Source organism: Protopterus annectens, chromosome 3.part0 (assembly GCF_019279795.1).
Source record: "Protopterus annectens isolate FY-2018-M chromosome 3.part0, PAN1.0, whole genome shotgun sequence".
Classification (NCBI taxonomy): Eukaryota; Metazoa; Chordata; order Ceratodontiformes; family Protopteridae; genus Protopterus; species Protopterus annectens.
Genome location: NC_056731.1, coordinates 609,608,153 through 609,628,793, shown reverse-complemented (window position 1 = coordinate 609,628,793; position 20,641 = coordinate 609,608,153). Strand labels below are relative to the sequence as shown.

General features: G+C 41.6%; 1 protein-coding gene across 1 annotated transcript in view; it reads left to right on the top strand.

Annotated features, from left to right (window-relative positions):
• LOC122796879 (collagen alpha-6(VI) chain-like) overlaps positions 1 to 20,641 on the top strand; it is a 1,248,728-nt gene that overhangs the window by 464,231 nt on the left and 763,856 nt on the right. The window contains exon 7 of the mRNA XM_044065630.1: positions 17,749 to 18,309. Within this exon, the coding sequence (XP_043921565.1) occupies positions 17,749 to 18,309 (561 nt within the window). The remainder of the gene's footprint in view (positions 1 to 17,748; positions 18,310 to 20,641) is intronic.

The window sequence follows — 20,641 nt, the reverse complement described above, 5'->3', positions numbered from 1 at the left end:
TGTATTTTAACAAGAGGGAGGAGCATAGGGTGATGTACAAGAGTGGAAGAAGATGCACACATGTGGATTATATCTTATGTAGAAGGGCCAGTCGGAAGGAGATTGGAGACTGCAAAGTGGTGGCAGGGGAAAGTGTAGTTAGGCAGCATAGGATGGTGGTTTGTAGGATGACACTGGTGATCAAGAAGAGGAGGATGAGTGTGAGGGCAGCACCAAGGATCAAATGGTGGAAATTGAAAAAGGGTAATTGTGAGGTGATGTTCAGAGAAGAGTTAAGACAGGCACTGGGTGGAAGTGAAGAGTTACCGAATAGCTGAGTAACTACAGCAGAGCTAGTAAGAGAGATGGCTAGAAAGGTGCTTGGTGTGACATCTGGAAAGAGGAAGGAGGACAAGGAGACCAGGTGGTGGAATGAAGAAGTACAGGAGAGTATACAGAGAAAGAGGTTGGCGAAGAAGAAGTGAGATTGTCAAAGAGATGAAGAAAGTAGACAAGAGTATAAGGAGAGGAGGTGCATGGCAAAGAGAGAGGTGGTGAAGGCTAAGGATAAGGTGTATGAAGAGTTGTATAAAAGGTTGGACACTAAGAAGGGAGAAAAGGACCTGTACCAATTGGCTAGACAGAGGAACTGAGCTAGTAAAGATGTGCAGCAGGTAAGAGTGATAAAGGATAAGGAGGGAAACATACTCACAAGCAAGGAGATTGTGTTGAGCAGATGGAAAGAGTACTTTGAGGGGTTGATGAATGAAGAGAATGAGAGGGAGAAATGGTTGGATGATGTGAGGATAGTGAATCATGAAGTGCAGTGGATTAGCAAGGAGGAAGTAAGGATAGCTATGAAAAGGATGAAGAACGGAAAGGCTGTTGGTCCAGATGACATGCCTGTGGAAGCATGGAGGTGTTTAGTTGAAATGGCAGTGGAGTTTTTAACTAGATTGTTTAATGAAATCTTGGAAAGTGAGAGGATGCCTGAGGAATGGAGAAAAAGTGTTTTGGTACCAATTTTTAAGAATAAGGGTGACATGCAGAGCTGTAGTAACTACAGAGGGATTAAATTCATCAGTCACAGCATGAGGTTATGGGAAAGAGTAGTGGAAGCTAGGTTAAGAAGAGAGGTGATGATTAGTGATCAGCAGTATGGTTTCATGCCAGGAAAGAGCACTACAGATGCGATGTTTGCTCTGAGAGTGTTGATGGAGAAGTACAGAGAAGGTCAGAAGGAGCTGCATTGTGTCTTTCTGGATTTAGAGTAAGCATATGGCAGGGTGCCTAGAGAGGAGTTGTGGTATTGTATGAGGAAGTCGGGAGTGTCAGAGAAGTATGTAAGAGTGGTACAGGATATGTACGAGGGTAGTGTGACAGCGGTGAGGTCTGTGGTGGGAGTGACAGATGCGTTTAAGGTGGAGGTGGGAGTACATCAAGGATCATCTCTGAGCCCTTTCTTATTTGCAATGGTTATGGACAGGTTGACAGACGAGATCAGACAGGAGTCCCCGTGGACTATGATGTTTGCAGATGACATTGTGATCCGTAGTGAGAGTAGAGAACAGGTGGAGGAGACCCTGGAGAGGTGGAGATATGCTCTAGAGAGTAGAGGAATGAAGGTCAGCAGGACTAAGACAGAATATATGTGTGTAAATGAGAGGGAGGATAGAGGAATGGTGAGGATGCAGGGAGTAGAGATGGCGAAGGTGGATGAGTTTAAATACTTGGGATCAACAGTTCAGAGTAATGGTGAGTGTGGAAGAGAGGTGAAGAAGAGAGTACAGGCAGGATGGAGTGGGTGGAAAAGAGTGTCAGGAGTAATTTGTGACGAGTACCAGTAAGAGTGAAAGGGAAGGTCTACAAGAGGGTAGTGAGACCAGCTATGTTATATGGGTTGTAGACAGTTGCACTAACAAAAAAGCAGGAGTCAGAGCTTGACATGGCAGAGTTGAAGATGTTAAGATTTGCATGGGTGTGACGAGGATGGACAGGATTAGGAATAAGTATATTAGAGGGTAAACTCAGGTTGGAAGGTTTGGAGACAAAGCCAGAGAGGCAAGATTACGTTGGTTTGGACATGTGCTGAGGAGTGATTTGGACATGTGCTGAGGAGGGATGCAGAGTACATTGGGAAAAAGATGCTAAGGATGAAGCTGCCAGGTAACAGGAAAAGAGGGAAGTCTAAGATAAGGTTTATGGATGTGGTGAGAGAGGACATGCAGGTGGTTGGTGTGACAGAGCAAGATGCAGCGGACAGGAAGAAATGGAAACAGTTGATCTGCTGTGGCGTCCCCTAATGGGAGAAGCTGAAATAAGAAGAAGAAGCACATGCATGGGAACCATTAAAATATTTATCAAACAATTGAACATTATCAGAGTCATTACATACCAGTTGGGGTGGGTATGTTGATTATTGTTGGAGATAAGGTGGGGGATGTCCATTAACAAGTAGTGTTTTCCTGTAGTTCATATTACTTTCCTAGTCAGTGCTGTTCTCTGTACTTACAAGTCTTACTACACTACCCTATAGCCTAACTCCTTCTGCATAGACTCTGGCCATGTGTGGACCACATGCTGGTGTGCCTGGACATATCTAGAATATTGCCCTCTTCCATCTTTAGTGACCTGACACACAGATATACATGTTCTCCTATACAGTTATATTATGTAGCACAGTGTGGGTGACAGTGACCAGTGATACTTTATTATTCAGAGAAACTGCAACACTCACAATTCCCTACAATACCATGGTGGACAGTACCAGCACAGGTTATAATGGTCTGTATTTCTCAGCACAGTGTCCATATCCGACGTACCTGTGGGAGCAATGTTTGTTAGCACTACCTGACTGTTGCCACACAAAGTTCCAGATTACACATTAGTATTATGCACATACATCTCACTCTGTTACTGTACACACTCTGGTCACAGCTTGACAACATGGGAGTGTAGATAGGATATACTTGAAATATTAGTCTCCTAACAGTTTCGGTTGTTGCTACAGTGACAGGTGTGTTCTCATGATGTTTGACAATCATTTGTATTCCCTGTTTGCTGGCTACACATCTTGGATCATCCCACAGACTTACCAGGGGGACAGGCAGCAGATATGGGCACATATACTGGACATTCTGGCCTCATCTGTACAGTTGTGGGGTATGCATCTGTATGCAGCTTAATTCTACTCCCAGGATTCAGACCATGGTTGTGTCTGCTACAACTTATACAACTGTCCATCACAGTTGTGTCTGCTATATAGCTATTGCTGTATATCTCCTATCTGCTTTCTGTCTTATTAATCCCCTGTGCTTTTGCATTCGGACCTTGTATTACAACACTCATATACAGATTTCCTAGACAGTTATATGTTGTTGGACAGTGTGGATGACAGTGATGTGTAATACCTCATTATTCAGAGAAAATGCATATCATCCTTGTATTTCTGGGCACAGTGTTGGTATCTGACAGACCTGTGGGAGGAATGTTTATTAGCACTATCTGAAGTTTCCCACATACGGTAGTCCACATTACTATTATGCACATACATCTCACTCTGTTGCTGTACACACTCTGACCACAGTTTGACAATATGGGGTGTAAATTGGTCATATGTGGCTTCTTAGTCACATAAGGTACTGGGGAGTTGCTAGTGTACCAGCTTTGTTCTCAGCTGTGTGTCAATCAGTTGTGTTTCCTGTTTGCTGCCTATACACCTGGGATCATCCCACTGATTTCCCAGGGTACAGGTTGATAGGCAACAGATATGGGCCACTTTACTAGACATTCTGGACACATCTCTACAGTTGTGTGGTATGATTCTGTATGCAGACTACTACCACTAGCAGGATTCTAACCATGGCTGTGTGTGCTAAAAAACTACAGTTCACATCTCAGTTGCATGTGCTATTCAGTTTTTGTTGTCTGCATTTTCCCTGTTTACTGTCTATGTGTCTCTCAGTTGTACTAAATGGCCTCTGGGGGTTATAGTTGTGTGGTATGATTCTGTATGCAGACTACTACCACTAGCAGGATTCTAACCATGGCTGTGTGTGCTAAAAAACTACAGTTCACATCTCAGTTGCATGTGCTATTCAGTTTTTGTTGTCTGCATTTTCCCTGTTTACTGTCTATGTGTCTCTCAGTTGTACTAAATGGCCTCTGGGGGTTATACCTGTCATATACAGGCATTCCTATACATTCAATTTATGGTGCACAGTGTGGGAGACAGTGCTTAATACTACAGTACTATTACATGATTGCATACCTACATTACCGTATGATGCCAGTCCACATGCAGTCCAGCAGTTAGACCTGTTTTGTCAGGCTATTACACTTTTATTGACTTACAAACAATATGATAATCTTACTGCCATATTCGCTAGTGTATGCAGTACTTGCCTTGAACACTACAGATTTTATACTAGCAATTAATTTACTACTACTTTTATTTTTATTTCCTATGACAGTAAATGCATGAGTATTACTGACCTGCCTCATGTCGCAACCTCACCAGGCAGCTGATATGGGCCTCCTGGTTCGCGGCCCACTCCATTCCAGCTGTGGGAGACATAAGAGGAATATTTAGCCATACCTACCCATGATATACCTAAGCTGGCAATTGTTACACACATACTGGGGTGATACTTACACACGTCTGGAACATCCCCTTTCACTCTAGAGGTCCCCCTTCCACTGCTTCAGATCAGCATAGTGGTGCCTGACCTGCTCACCAGTTTGGGATATGCTAGTGGCACTGGTGAGGTCACGAGCGAGATGGTCCCAGGCCTCCACCTTATATTGGGAGCCCTGGTACTGGCCCTTCAGCAGTCTCTGAGCATGGTCTTTAACTAGGAGTCCTGCCATGACCATGGAGTCCTGGATGCACCAGCGCTGCGCTTGGAAGTGCACTCCTTCTCCCCTTACTGCCATAGTGCCTGCAAGGGGAAGCTACAACCAGTTATGAGATGTATTCCCACCTTTTGGGTTTAAGTAGGGCCGATTTCCTGCACATTTCCGTGATTGGCTGGTTTTGAAATGGCTAAGCTATGAGCAAACCTGCTTGCCTAAGGTTGGCATTGTTTAATGGGGTATACCACTGGGCACAATGAGTTAGCTGATCTCCACATTGCTCACACCTCCTATGCTGGCCTGTGCTATGCTTAGCATTGCTTACATTAGACTTTCATTATAATGCCTTTTTGGCATTGAGTTATTATTCATTACACCTTATATCTATGCCTGGTATCCATGATTAATGTGTACGTACACTCTGCGGGGTCCTTGTGTTTTATTGGGGACTTCAACACTGTATTACAATTACACCTCACTTCTGGGCTTGCTGCTGTACTCCAGTTCACATATTAATGTTATGTAGTGGGTTATGGTACATATGACTGTGTACTGATTCCTTTCACAGGTTCATTTTGGTTATGCTATGGTGAGGACTTGTTTGCTGCTACCTCATTCTTCTGTACTTCTGTAATGGCTTGGTGGATAACTACTGGGACTATGCTGTATGGAGTACTGGGTTTGAGCCTTGCATGGCTGTTTATTTTGTTGATGGGCAGAACAAGGGCCATTGGACATGAGTGATTAAGGCACTTTTGAGCAGTTGTAAGTGGGTTTGCGTGATGGTAAGCAATGCTAACCTGCCGTTACATCTGCTTACACAGTGTTAGCTTTAGAATCGCTTAACCTGTGTGCACATTGCTTACCCCCATGCAAATGGGCTTAAGCCCACTTACTAGTGCTTAAATATGCTTACTACTGTTTATTTGTGCTTAAACCTACTTACTAGTACCTTATGCATTATGACACGACACCTCACATGTGCATTTACAGCAGTAGTTCTGTTCATAAAAATATATTATTTAGTGGGTTATGCAACATAAATATTACTCATAACGTGCTTTGCCATTGAAAATGGAATCTGCTGCAGTGGGACTCGAACTGGGAATGCTTACTAGTAAGGCGAGTGCTCTGCCCACTGCACTATTGCTGTTCTGCTTCATCTGCATATGTCTTCCTTGTTATCCTCTTCAGCCATTTAAGATGCATTAACCGTAGATAAGCTATGGGCACACCTGCGCACCTACAGGTAGCTGTAACTGGATTTAAAAAAAAAAACAGGTTTCTTCATTTTATTTATACATTCTGTTGCTGTTGTACACAATGGGGACTGTTGCTGGGGATATGCGGTCACCTGTGTGCAGTCATGCTCATTGCATACCCCTTTCTGCTGTTCTTCATTGTGGGGGGGTGTTTATTCTGAGAGGTCTGCTCTCAGACATCCCCCCTGCACTCTTACACACTCTGTGTAAGCCTATGAGCTTGACCAACGGGCCTCATTAATATGCATGGTGTGCTGCTGTCCTGCTCCTAAATGGTCACTTCCGTGCAGGACTAAGCTAGTCCTGCATGGAAGATTAGTAAATCTGGAGGTGTATAAGGAACTTGTCAGTGCTAAATATGCAACAAATAATAAATACTTTTGACATTCTAAATACAGATTGGCTTGTACTTCAAAGCATTTTATCTTATGCTCAAGAATTATGCAGATTAATTAACAACTCCTCATTTAAAACTGAACTAAACTAATATTCTGTATTCAAGAAATGATTTATAATAACTATAATTGGACAAACTTAACATCAGAATTACAGAAAATTTTAATAAACTGTAAAGTTAAGCCAAAACAAAATTTCTGGAATTTTATCACTAAAGGATATTCAATTCATTTGTCAACTGAAAGTAAAATTAATTTACTGTACTCTACCAAACTAACCTCTAATTTACAAGTTTGGAATATTTTCACATGGGAATTTCTCCACAGAGCCTTTTATACTCCCAGCAAAATTACTAAAATGAACTCTTCTAAACATACTGTATGCTGAGGATATTCACTAAATTGTGAAGCTGATTGGTCTCACATAATGTATGATTGTAATGAAATCAAAAAAAATATTGGGAGGAGATTAGTAATTTCTTTCAAGCTATTTTCACAGATTTATTTGTATTAACCAGAGGCTCATAGATTCATAGGTAGGTACTAGGCTATCTGCCCAAGGGCATTTATAAGCCTAGCCAGAGTGTGTCAGCTTTCACCGCCCCATTGATTAATTAACTGAGCCTCTATCAAGAAGAGCCAATGACGTGATCCCAGGGGTGTATTTTCTGTTACCCATCCACTCATCAACGTTTCTCTTGAAGAGTGTTAGTGAGGGGCTCTGCCTAATGTAGTTAGGAATTTTGTTGCAAAGCATGGGGAGTCTCTGTGACAGGAATCTATCCCTCCAGCATGTTCTAATTATTGCTGTGGCGAGGTTTAGCTCACTAGAGCAAGTGGCTCGCAGTGACTTGGATTTCTTTAGGTGGAGCATGTCCGTCAATTCTGAGTTGGACATGGCTTTTTAAGTCAGGCAGAGAACACCACTGAGTAAGCGATATGCGACTGAGTACAGCTGGAGTTTTTCCAGTTGGGCTGCATAGGACATATGTTTGAGGCCAGTAATTCTCTTGGTGAGGTACATTTGTGGTCTTTCCAGCTATTGGGAAGTGTCTTGTGAGGTACATCCCAAATGGGGCATTGTACTCTATGATGGGTCTGATGAGTGATGAGCAGAGGGGCACTCTACCCTCTTTATTTCTAGATGCGAACCCTTTAGTAATTATATGGGCTACATAGAAGGATTTCCAAAGTACTTTGGCAATATGATTGTCAAAGGAGAGATTACTATCTACCTGGGTCCCCAGATCTCTTATTTCCTCTTCTGTATTAAGGGGACTGCCACCTATGTGGTAATTCATGGGTGTTTTGTTTTTCGCAAACGGGATGACTATGCATTTTTGGCATTTAGCTTGAGACCATGACTTTGACGCCAGGTGTCTGTCTCAGTAAGGCCCTTTTGGAGTATGTCTGTATCAGTGGGAGAGTCAATTATGGCTCCCAGTTTGCAGTCATCGGTGAACTTGGTTAGCCATAGTCCTCCTGTGTTTGCCTGTACTTCTGAAAAGTATATGCCGAACAGTAGGGGTCCCAGGACCGAGCCTTGTGGGACACCACTTGTGACTGGATTTAGAGTCGGACCTGGAGCCCGCTATTCTTACCGTGTGAGTTCTGTCTGTAAGCCAGTTGACAACCCATTTCGTGACGTAGGGGTTTATGTTTAGGCTGGTGAGTTTTTCTATAATTCCCGAGTGGGGAATGGTGTCAAAAGCCTCGGCGAGATCAAGGTAGGCTGTGTGAACTACCTTCCCCTCATCTATGGTCTTTGTGACTGTCTCGAAGAAGTCAACCAGGTTTAGTAGGCATGATCTGCCCTTAACAAAGCCGATGAGTCAGCAATTAGTGAACTCAATGAATGTTTTGTGCCAACAAGAAATACAATACATGAAAGGGCATACTTACACAGATGTGTACAATCCACTGGTGAATGTGCTGCAGCTTTTATAAGGAAAAATAATTAGGGGGTTAATGGTACAAACGGGAACACATCTGTGACAGAATTGTAACTGGGATGGCTAATGCACAAGTGTAAATTTAAATTTGAAAAAAAAAAATAAAAATGATCAGAAAGGCAAGGTGTTGGTAAGTCCAAAACAAGCGAAGAGAACCTCACTAAAGGTATTGCTGCTCAGCACAAACAGTCCACAGAAAAAGAAAAGGAGTCCAGGCAGGGGGAAGGAGGGCGGGAAGTAATGAATGTATAAAGATCTACAACACAGTTGGAACATTATGGTAAGACATAACTTATTTATCTGATGTTGTAAATCTTTATTCATTCCTTACTGATAGGACCGAGTCTCCAGCTACTTGAGTCCTGGGTGGCCCTAAGGAAGGCTATTCCTGAGCACCATAGAACCAAAAGATTCTTGTCCCCTGGAAGCCAAATCCAATTTGTAATGAGAGATAAAGGTATGAGGTTTTGCCCAAGTGGCTGCTGCACAGATATCATCTATAGAGGCTCTAGAATGAAAAGCTACAGAAGTAGCCATCAATCTAGTAGAATGAACCTTTATTCTGGAAGCTAAGGATGGCTTATTCTGTTGGGAGATAAGGGTAATGACATTTCTAAGCCTGAGGATAGAGTCACTTTGGAGACAGGTTTACCCAATCTGGGTCCTGCAAAGGCCACAAACAATTGATCCATTTTCCTGAAAGATTTAGTCTTGTCCAAATAACAACGAAGCTGCCGATGCACATCAAGGGTGTGCAAAAGGTACTCTCCTCTGTTTGAAAGCTGAGGGAAGAAAAACGGCAGGTCAATAAGTTGGTTAATATAAAATCCAGAAATGACCTTGGGCAAGAAAGAAGGGTCAGTACAAAGGGACACTCTATCCCTGTGGAAGTTCAAGTAAGGTCTCTTGACACTCAAGGCCTGCAACTCAGATACTCTTCTCACTGAGGTAAGTGCTACTAGAAGTAGAGTCTTCCATGACAAAAACTTTATATCACAAGAATCAAAAGGCTCGAAAGGAGGGCCTGTTAATGAATGAAGTACCAAGGTCAAGTCCCAGGGTTCTGTGGGGGGCTTGAAAGCAGGTTTACTATGCAATACTCCTTTCAAAAAGGTTTTGCACAGGTGGTGTGACATAGAAGAATTATCAAATCCATTATGAAAATTTGCGATAGCTGCTAAATGTACAGTGATTTTCGATGCTAAGGCTCCTGCATGTAGAAGAGTCATCAGGTATTGTAGGATCTTTTGAATAGGCATAGAGAAAGGATCTAAGTTCTTATCTTTGGCCCAAATAGAGAACTTAGTACATTTACTAGAATAAATGTTCCTGGTGGAAGGTTTGTGTGAAGCCAGAAGAATTTCACAAATGGGAGAGGAGATATCAGGCAGCCTGGCAATCACTGGAAGTGGAGGAACCAAGCTGTGAGCTTGAGGCTGTTGAGATTGTGGTGAATCAATCCCTGAGGATCAGATAGCAGACCTTGGGAATGATCCAGGATCCATGGGCTGTGAATCAGATGAGGCCATAGGAATGGGAACCAGACTTGACGGGGCCAATAAGGGGCAATGAGGATCACTTTGCTTCTCAACCTTTGAGCTTTCTGGAGGAATTTTGGGATGAGGGGAAATGGGGGAAAGGCATACAGTAGCACCAGGGGCCAATTGTGCATTAGAGTATACCTCGGGGGCTCCCCCTGAGGGGGGATCAGGGCAAAGTAGCTTATGCATTTGTTGTTTAAGGGGGAAGCAAACAGATCACAGCAAGGCTTGCCCCAGAGGTGGAAAATCCAATCCGCTATTACAGGATTGAGGAACCACTCATGAGGCATCAGGATGTTCCTGCTCAGATTGTCCACAATAAGGTTGGGAACTCCCGGGAATGTGCATTGCTATAAGAAAGCAGTTGTAAGCTATCGCCCAGTGCCAAATCCTCATGGCTTACCGACACAGGGGGTAAGACCTGGTTCTGCCTTGCTTGTTGATGATACCAGATGACTGACATGTTGTCCGAATGAATTGCAATGGTCCTAGAACGGAGGGATGTATGGAACGCTTGCAATGCTAAGAGAACTACCCTTAGTTCCAGGACATTTATGTGCAAACTAGCCTTCATGGGGGACCAGGTGCCTTGGACAGTTTTTCCCTGGAAATGCCCCCCCACTCTAAAAGGGAAGCATCTGTGTTCACTGTGGTTGTGGGCTGGGGAGACAAAACGGTCGACACCAAAGATTTGATTCTAACTTCATCCACCATAGCATTTCTTCCTTGCAAAGGTTTGTAAGACGTATCATGTGGTCGAGTGGGTGAGTTAAGATCAACCATTGTGAAGAAAGGAGCCACTGTAGTATTCTCATGTGCAACCTCACCAGTGGTACTAGAGTAATGGCAGCTGCCATGGAGCCTAAGAGTTGCAGTACAAAGCATGCTGGTACAAAGGTCTGTGGAAGAAGGGCTTGGATTTGGTGTCTTATTTCAGAAAGCCTGTGAGGAGGGAGGGAAGCTTGACAGGATGTTGTATAGAACACTGCTCCAATGAATTCCAGTGTTTTTGCTGGGGACATTTGAGATTTGTCCTTGTTGACTGTAATCCCCAAGTGAAGAGCAAGGCCTTGAGTGTAAGAGAGGCTGTAGGTTAGAAAATTCCTGGTCATGGCTGGTAAGGAGCCAATCGTCTAGCTACAGAAACACCTGGAATCCTTGTAGTCGAAGATGAACTACTACAACTGCCATACATTTGGTGAACAGTCGGGGGGGTGGGATTGAGGGGGCTGTCAAGAGACCTAATGGCAGTGCCCTGAACTGGTAGTGACTGGCTCCCAGCCAGAAGTGGAGAAATCTCTTGGAGCGGTGATCCATCTTTATCTAGTAATGCGCATTCTAGAGGTCTATAGATCACATCCAGTTGTCCCACCCTAGAAAGGGGAGAATGGACTGTACCATGACCATTCAAAATTTTTGAGGTTTGATAAATTTGTTCAATAGGCTGAGATCCAGGATTGGTCTCTAGTCCCCTGTCTTTTTGGCAATAAAAAGAACCTAGAGTAAAACCCGGATCCTCTCTGGTCTGGTGGGACTGGTTGGATGACTCTTTCTTAGCAGCTTTTCTATTTCTAAGGCTGCTACCTCCCTCTGACTGGGTGGCACATCGGGGATTCATTTGACGGGTCGGGGATTTAAAATCGAATGGTATCTGGTAGCCTATGGATATTATTCTCTGCACCCCAGCCGTAGTAATAATTTGCCAGACTGGTAGGTGCAGAGAAAAATGACCCCCGACTGCTTCCAGAGGGAAGCAATAGGGGCCGCTGCTCAGGAGCACTGGTAGGGTCAGCCGAAGAAGGAATCTATAGCACCCTGGTTGCACGGACTCCCTCTATCCCGAAAGGGGCACCTTCCAGATGAGTTGCCCCCTCTGTGCCAGGGGGATTGCTCACCATGAGTGTCACGAAAAGATCCTTGGGATTTCTTGAACCACAGTTTTCCTCCCCTCTGGTTCCTGGTGTAGGATGTCTGGGGGGTGGAAAAACATATGCCCACAGCAGACATGGTCTTTCCATCTTTCTCATTTCATGCTAGTGGGTCTCGTACTTTAGGACTAAAAAGTGCAGATTCGTTGACAGGCACGTTGACGAAGGAAGATTTAAAGGGATCTGCAAAATCACACAAATGCATCCAAGCATTGCATCTCATGACAATGTCTGATGCGGCAGCTCAAGCTGCCCCCTCGGTAGTGTGAGATATCAAATGCATCGAGGAGTTCCAGCTTGATTTAAGGGTAGCTAGCTGCAAGGCAACAGTGTCATGCATCTCATCAGACAGCACTCCCACTAAAGAGGAAGACATTTCAGAGATTTGGTCTCTGCAAATGAGTGAAGAGTGCCAGATAGTTCAGCAACCGAATGGCAAAGGTCGCTGAAGCATAGGTCCACTTCCCTAGTCTGTCCATGGCCCGAGACTCCCTGTTTGGAGGATGGACAGTGGAACTATCTTCTGCCAGTTCCCTCCTGGTGGCCGATGCCATGACCATGGAATCAACCATCAACTGCTTGGACCAGTTGGGCTGGTTTTCAGGGGTGGATAGAATTTTGTCCGGCCTCCAGGGGACAGTTTCTACATTGTCTTGGGCCTTCCAGGCAAGCTGCATGATCAGCTTAATAAGCTCATCTGCAAGTGGGGTCACCCAGGAAGTAGATGGTCAGGCACAAAAGGCTTGCAAGAACACAGATTCCTCAGAAGAAGGGTTAGAGGACTTCCAGTCTCCCCGTTGCTTGAGGATTTCGAGAATGTCTCCAAATGAGCCATCTGGGGAGACCGTGGGGACCCTTCCCCCTTATCATAATCTGTGTCCTCAATGATAGATTCCTCAGGGGAATCAAGGTGTTTCCTCTTGCACCATTTCTTCTGGGGTGGCTCCCCAGTGGGATCTTCTGAGGAAGACTCCGGAGAAGGGGTTCTCTTCAAAGGGAGGTCTTGTGGCTCCCATGCCTGGGATCCTAAAGTAGGCAGTTGGGACAGCTGCATGCTAGAAGGGGGCTCTGGTGCTGATGTCATTGATGCTGACTGTGAGCCTGCAGAGGCAAGAACCATCTCCATCACCTGGAAAGCAGGCCCACCCGAGGAGGGATGGGAGCCTGGAACTGAGAAGGACAACCTAGGAACCGGGGTCACATCCCACCCTGATGATCCCACCTCCAGGTGAGGAGCTCCAAGAGGACTGGAAGCTGTTGGAGCCATGGACATAGACAGCACTAGCGAAAAAATAGGCGTTGGGCTAGGCACCAAGATGCTGACAGTCCAAACACTGCTCCGATAGTGCACCAGCTCCAACGGAGCTGATGCAGCAAGGGTGGTCGGTGCCAACAGGGAAAAATCTGTAGTCGGGGTCGAGACAGTATGCACTGGGGTGGACATCGGTACCGAGATCCATGGGGCCTGGGTAGAGGCTGGAGGAGGATAAACTGGAGAATATGCTGTGAAGGATTCCGAGCCAAAGGGGACAGAAGGTCTAGCTGGAGTGGGCAATCCCCTAATTGCCAGAAGCTGGTCCACAACCCGCATTACATCTAGTTCAAGAAGACTCCTGGTGGATCTAAAGGAGGCTCCTGTGAGAAATGCAGTAGAGGTAGGTGCAGCCCTAGTGGAACGTGTTATCTCCTGTGAGGTAGGCTTTCCATGGTGCTTGTAGCAAAAATGAATGCAGTGTGCTATCCATTTGGAAATGGTTTGCTTTGAAATGGCCTTCCCCTCTGCCCCTGCAGCAAAGCAGATTAGCAGCTGGTCAGATTTTCTGAAAGGCTTAGTCCTATCCAAATAGAATCTAAGCTGTCTGCGCACGTCCAGAGAATGCAGCATCCTTTCCCCTTTATTTTGAGGATTAGGGAATAAAGTAGGCAAATGAATGGTCTGGTTTAAAGCCACACTAGACACCACCTTGGGCATAAAAGATGGGTCAGTCCTGAGGGAAACCCTGTCCGCATGGAAGATAATGACAGGTTCCACTGCCATAAGGGCATGCAGTTCAGACACCCTTCTTGCTGAAGTGATGGCTAGAAGTAAAGCTGTTTTCCAAGAGAGGAATTTGAACTCTGCTGTAGCAGCCGGTTCAAAGGGGGGGGGGTAAGTTTTTCCAATACAAAGTTAAGGTCCCAGGCTGGAGTTGGAGCTCTCCTGTGGGGGTCTTAGATTCTTGGCCCCTCTAAGGAACTGTTTTACTAGAGGATGAGAGAAGAGGGGTGGCTCAGTATTATAATGAGCTGAGATGGCTGAGGATTTTTTTGAATGTCAGTGAAACAAATGAAATGAGTACAAATAATTTATACCTCTTCTGGACCATATTAGCAGTGGCTAGAAAATGCATTACTAGAAAACGGAAATCCTCTTCAGAACCCAGCATTGAAGAATTTTTTATTTTGTTGGAAGAAACAGTGCTACTGGGAATAAAAGTCAAGGAAACAAGAATTTTTCCTAAAAAAAATGGACTAACAACCCTTTGAAGAGAAATTGTTCTCTTATTGAAGCATTAAACTCTTCCGCAATCTCTTTGATCTAGAAGAGAGTAAATTAGATTTGCTTGTTAATGTGTAACTAATTTCTCTAACAGATTGTTCTTTCTTTCTTTCTTTCTTTCATATAGGCCAAATATAAATACTGTATATAGTATGTTATATTAAGTTATTCATTAGTTAAATGTATTGTATCTATTGTTAATTTTAGAAATTAATAAACATTGTTTGAAAAAATAAACTGCAGTTTGCTGCTGTAAAGTAGCATATGACTAATTATAATCCATATGAGTGGGCCTTCCATATACAGCATATTGCTTTCATTGTTGTAATATTATCCACAAAACATTTTGTTTTTCTTTCCATGATACAAACTGGACATGAATTACTGTTGGATTTCCATAATTTCTTTCAGATTGAGTCAATGGCAACTAGACCACCTTCTTAAAGAAATCAATATAAATCCAGTCCACTGTATCATCTTGGTGTTAAATTAGATGAACCAAACCTTCCCTCACCACCCAGCACTCCAAACAGTCTTAAATTATGTTTTTTGTGCATTACCCTCCATTAAGGCATAGCAGTAAATTCCTGAGCAGTTATCCTTCCTATGCCCTTGGTACAGGGTTTGATTCCTTCCACTTTCATTTGCATACTGTGTGACTCTGAGAAAGTCACTTATCCAGATAATGCTCCTGGGGCTCCTGCAAAATGGGCAGTTGTATCCTGTGGGTCTATCCAATCAATAAATAATTAAAATAAAAAAAAAACAAATAACTGCTGCTCCACATATTCCAGGTGGCCAACTGACTCTACTTACTATAAATCTCATCAACCATCTGTTTGAAGGGCATTACAGTAGCATGTCTGATACGATTTTCATGCAAAAACTTGACTCTTCAACTTCTGCCACTTCCACATTACATATCTAGCTAAGATTCCTGCTAGCTGTTACAAGTCCCATTTCAACCTCTCTAGCACATTATTCATCTTTTTAACAATCACTGAGATCAACTTTTTGGTATCATCTTCACAATCATTGGTTGAAAGAGCACCCTTGCTCAGCTTCATTAGCCATGTTTTCCTCCAAGCTAAACACTTCTGCACTTTTCCTTATTTCTTCTGCTGTTGTTCAAGCTGAAATATAGTTGTACCTCGGTATTAACAAACTCATCTCAAATTAACTTTGTTTAACTTAGAAAAAGTGAGTAGTTATTTACAACATACAGAGCAACCTGAGGGAACAGTTATCTATATGAAAGAGAACAAGATTTCCCGGAATAATTTTGTTTAGACATTGGGGGCATTAAAGCACTCTGCTGGGTTAGCAGATTTTTCTTGGGACCATAGTCAGCAATATTCCCTGTTAGAATCAGCTAATATAATTAAAAATATAATTAGAAAAAGCAATGTGTTGAATGTTTACCAGTTTCCTAGAGCCTACTACGGCCCGTAGAATGATTACAGTACATCAGAGAAAACACATTATGGATGTCAGGTCCACATCAAGAAATTCTTAGTTTTAAATGCACAAACATAACAATGCTTTGCTCTCAGTGGTCTACAAGCTATAATAATAATAATAATAATAATAATAATAATAATACATTCCTATAAAAAACTTCAGAAGGAACTATAGCTCCATGTCATATCACAGTGTTGAGAAGAGATTACGTACTTTAATTATCCAGATCTTTTCAGCCTGACAAGCTACTAGCTTGTACAGTTATTGTTTACCTCATTAACTTAATCTGCAATAATTTTACCATATATTTTAGATTCAGAATTAATGCTGGTGTTTTCTTTCACCAATACCTATTTGTTTAGTTTTACAGCAATTTTTTAGCAGTGACGAATGTTATCCAAATTAGAAAAAGTCCTACTCAAAAAACATGTTTGCCAATTTTGCTCTAAACAGCCCAAACTGAAACTTAAGAAATGTTTGGGCTGGAGTACTGAGATGCAATCATTTATCAAATGATTTTTCTAAAATTCTTTGGTCAGTCCTAATGCACTAAGGTTACATGTGTAGTTTTAGGATGTGCATGTGTGCTGGGTGAGCTGTGTTATCCTCATGCATATTTCAGTTTTATCTGGGAACAATTGTGTGAGACGTTTTTGATTTAATTCTTATTTTACTTAACTGCATTTTGTTGAATTATAGTGATCCTAGTGAAATCTATTGTCTCACCCCAAAGGTGAACTGAAATTGTCATAAAAGATGTGTACCAGGTATGACTGCAGAGACAGCAAGTGCCACTTTTCCAAACTACAGAGCAGGTAAAGGTCTTGCATGGACTAAACTATGACAATGGCAAAGTGATTGCCTGCTGGTATATGCTCAGACAGGCTGAAATAACCTTGGAAATTCATTACTCAAATTCTATGGGATGCAGGTCTTACTCTTCAGGGCACAATGGCCCTTGCAAAAATAAAAAGAAGAAATTTCTTGTGGCATTATTAAATTCATTGACCTATAGTAAATGTTTCCTTTTGAGTATTGATAATATTCCTACAGATGAACGTTGGGCATATGAACAGGCTATCTCACGGCATTTTTACATATATTTGATGCCTATTTGTTGTTTGATCTAAAGGTCTGGCCCACCAATGCCCCATATTGACTCATTCAGTCCTGTCTTGTACCCAGCTTCCATTTAACCCAGTAGAGCCTCCCTTGATGAAGGGGGAACCTGTGCTGTTTGGTGAACATGGAGCAATGCAAAGTATATTTTGTGTTGCCCTAAACATTGCCTTTTAATGGGCGAATTTCAGACAAGTGTGTGCAATAAATCCATCATAGAGGAATGTACATATGGTCCTATGCACCTTCCCACAGTGAGCATTTATCATGGACAGCCTGTCAGAAAGTATGTTGTATAGCCTTACATGTCCATGGCTAACTCTGCTACAGGATGCCATTCTGAAAAGAGAACCCCCTATCATCACTTCAGGGAAGGTAAGAAATCTGTTATCCACACAGTACTCACCACAATCCCTAGATCTAGCTCCTAACAATGGCACCTAGATTGCTCTGTGAAACCAGGCCATGACCAGCAATATAAAATGCCCTACAGCGTTGTCAGTGGGCCAACATGCTTTCTGGTTTTAATAAAGTCATAGCATTTAAATAATGACAGCTTTTATTTACATCCTGAATTAACAGTGCTGTTTCAAATTTAATGTGATCACTAACTGAGTGTTAAATGAAAACTATAAATTATTACCATCATAAATCATAATTAAAATATTTGTGTCTGATATAAAAATGCATTTTTTGACAAATTCTTTCTGTGTTGCAGAATGCATTGAAACAGAAGAAGCAGATATTTATTTTCTTGTTGATGGATCTGGAAGCATTTATCCTCAGGACTTTTCAGACATGAAGAAATTTATGAATGGAGTAATAGACATGTTCAACATAGGTGCAAAGAAAATTCGAGTTGGAGTAGTTCAATATGCAGACATTCAGCTAAGAGAATTTGCCATCGATCAGTATGTGGTGAAGTCAGATATAAAGGATGCAATCAAAAATATCAGACAGAGGGGATATGGCACCCAAACTGGTAAAGCATTGAATTTTATGCAACCTCTTTTTAAAGACGCTGCAAAAAGTCGCAATGCGAACGTTTCACAGATTCTAATAACAATTACAGATGGAAAATCACAAGACAATGTTTCTAAGCCTGCTGCTTCTCTGAGAAATATGGGAATCAAGGTGTATGCTATCGGTATACGAGACGCTGTAGATGCAGAACTTTTAGATATTGCAGGGGAAGCTAAACGAAGGTTTTATGTACATAATTTTGACTCTCTTGACATCATCAAAAAAGACGTTGTGAAAGAAATTTGTTCAGAGGGAGGTAAGGACTTGTTGCTATTGCTTAACATTTTGATCAATTGCAGAAAATAATTCAGCTTTCTATAGACATGCACTGAACTGTATGCTTATTACATATTCTTGATAAGGGTAAGTAGCAAAGTCTGAAGATGTTAGGCTGGTATCAGCGTAGTCCAAAGATCGCCTGCAGGAAGAAAGAGAAGTTAGAAAGATGATGGAATGAAAAGGAGAAAAAAAAAAAAAATATATATATATATATATATATATATATATATATATATATATATGTGTGTGTGTGTGTATGTATGCATATATGTAGATGGAGCTATATATACATATACATATATATATATATATATATATATATATATATATATATATATATATATATATTGAGCTGGATGTGGCAGAATTAAAGATGTTAAGATTTGCACTGGGTTTAACGAGGGTGGACAGGATTAGGAATAAGTATATTAGAGGGTCAGCCCAGGTTGGAAGGTTTGGAGACAAAGCCAGAGAGGCACGATTACGTTGGTTTGGACATGTGCTGAGGAGGGATGCTGAGTATATTGGGAAAAAGATGCTAAGGATGAAGCTACCAGGTAACAGGAAAAGAGGAAGGCCTAAGATAAGGTTTATGTATGTGGTGAGAGAGGACATGCAGGTGGTTGGTGCGAAAGAGCAAGATGCAGAGGACAGGAAGAAATGGAAACAGGTGATCTGCTGTTGCGACCCCTAATGGGAACAGCCAAAAGAAGATGATATATATATATATATATATATATATATATATATATATATATATATATATATATATATATATATACATATATAAATATATATATATATATATATATATATATATATATATATATATATATCTATGGAGCCCGCAGGATTTTTTGCAGGGGGGTGCAAACCCAGAGCCCCACCCACATAGCTCTCCCCGCCCCCTGCCGACACAGCCCCACCCAAGTCCACCCACCCAAGCCACGCCCACACAGCCATTCCAGTGTCCCATTACTTGGCTATTTCTCCCCATTCCCCATCTAAAATATTTAGAAAAGAAACTTTCTCAAATTCCTACCTGCATTATTTGAGTTCACATCCACCACACCAAAAAAGAAGTGTCCTAAAGGGGCAATTTGTGCGATTGTGTAGGATGACCTCCGATGATCATACATACATGAATGAATGTAAGACTTTGAAAGGTATGTTTTTAAACAGAGGTTACCCAGAGGAACTTATTGACAATATTTATAAGGAAGTTTTGGATGGTAGGAAAGAAAGGTTTGCTCCTATTTTGGGTAAAATAGAAAATACTGATAATCAGAATGCACACAATGTCAATATAAGTGGTTCAAATGATGATTATACCTCTGGTATTATTACCACATATGATAGGCAATCAGGAATGATAAGAAAAATTATTAACAAGGAGTGGAATAATTTTTCGAAGATTTCCGATTTGAGTCATATTTTTGAAAAGGATATAAAATATATTTATAGAAAAGGTAACAACTTAAAGGACATTTTTGACAGAGGCGGTAGGAAAAACCTGAATGGTAGAGATAGTAATAAAAAGAATGGTGTATACAAATGTGGCTCTTGTAACTATTGCTCCTATCTTATTATAGGTGATTCGGTTAATCTACAGGCTAGGAACAACAAAAAACTGACCTTAAAAACATTTGCAAATTGTTGCACTAAAGGGATTATTTATTTAGCCCTATGTAAAAAATGTGATGCTTTTTATGTAGGTAAGAGTGAAAGAAAAATTAAACAGAGAATTTATGAGCACACTTATGACATTCGAACTAAATGTGAAACAAATTCCTTGTATAAACATACTAAAGTATGCTCAGAAGCAGAATTTCAATTTTTTATATTAGAAGTAGTACCTACAGATCCTACGGGTGGGATGTGGGAGAATTTGGTGGAATACAGGGAATTATACTGGCAAATTGTTTTGGAAGCCAGTAAGCCACCTGGTTTAAATGATATGATCTCCCTTATCCCTGTGTTAAAAATGAGATCTGCGAAATTATGAGAAATGAGTGTAATAAATGTCATGGCCAGTAGATAGAACTATTGCTGTGTATGTGTGTACATATATTTTATAACATTTTACAACATATTTATACATTTATATAATTATTTACAGTTTATTTTATCACTTGTAATAATTTTAATATGCAATTCTATTATTAACAAGATGTCATTGAGTCTCAACAAATCAATTTATATGGTACAATAGTGTTTTATTGATTTTACACACATTTCAATGTATTAACATATATTTTAATGGAATTTTACTATTGGTTAATTCAAATTGGTTGAAGAGTATTTAAGTG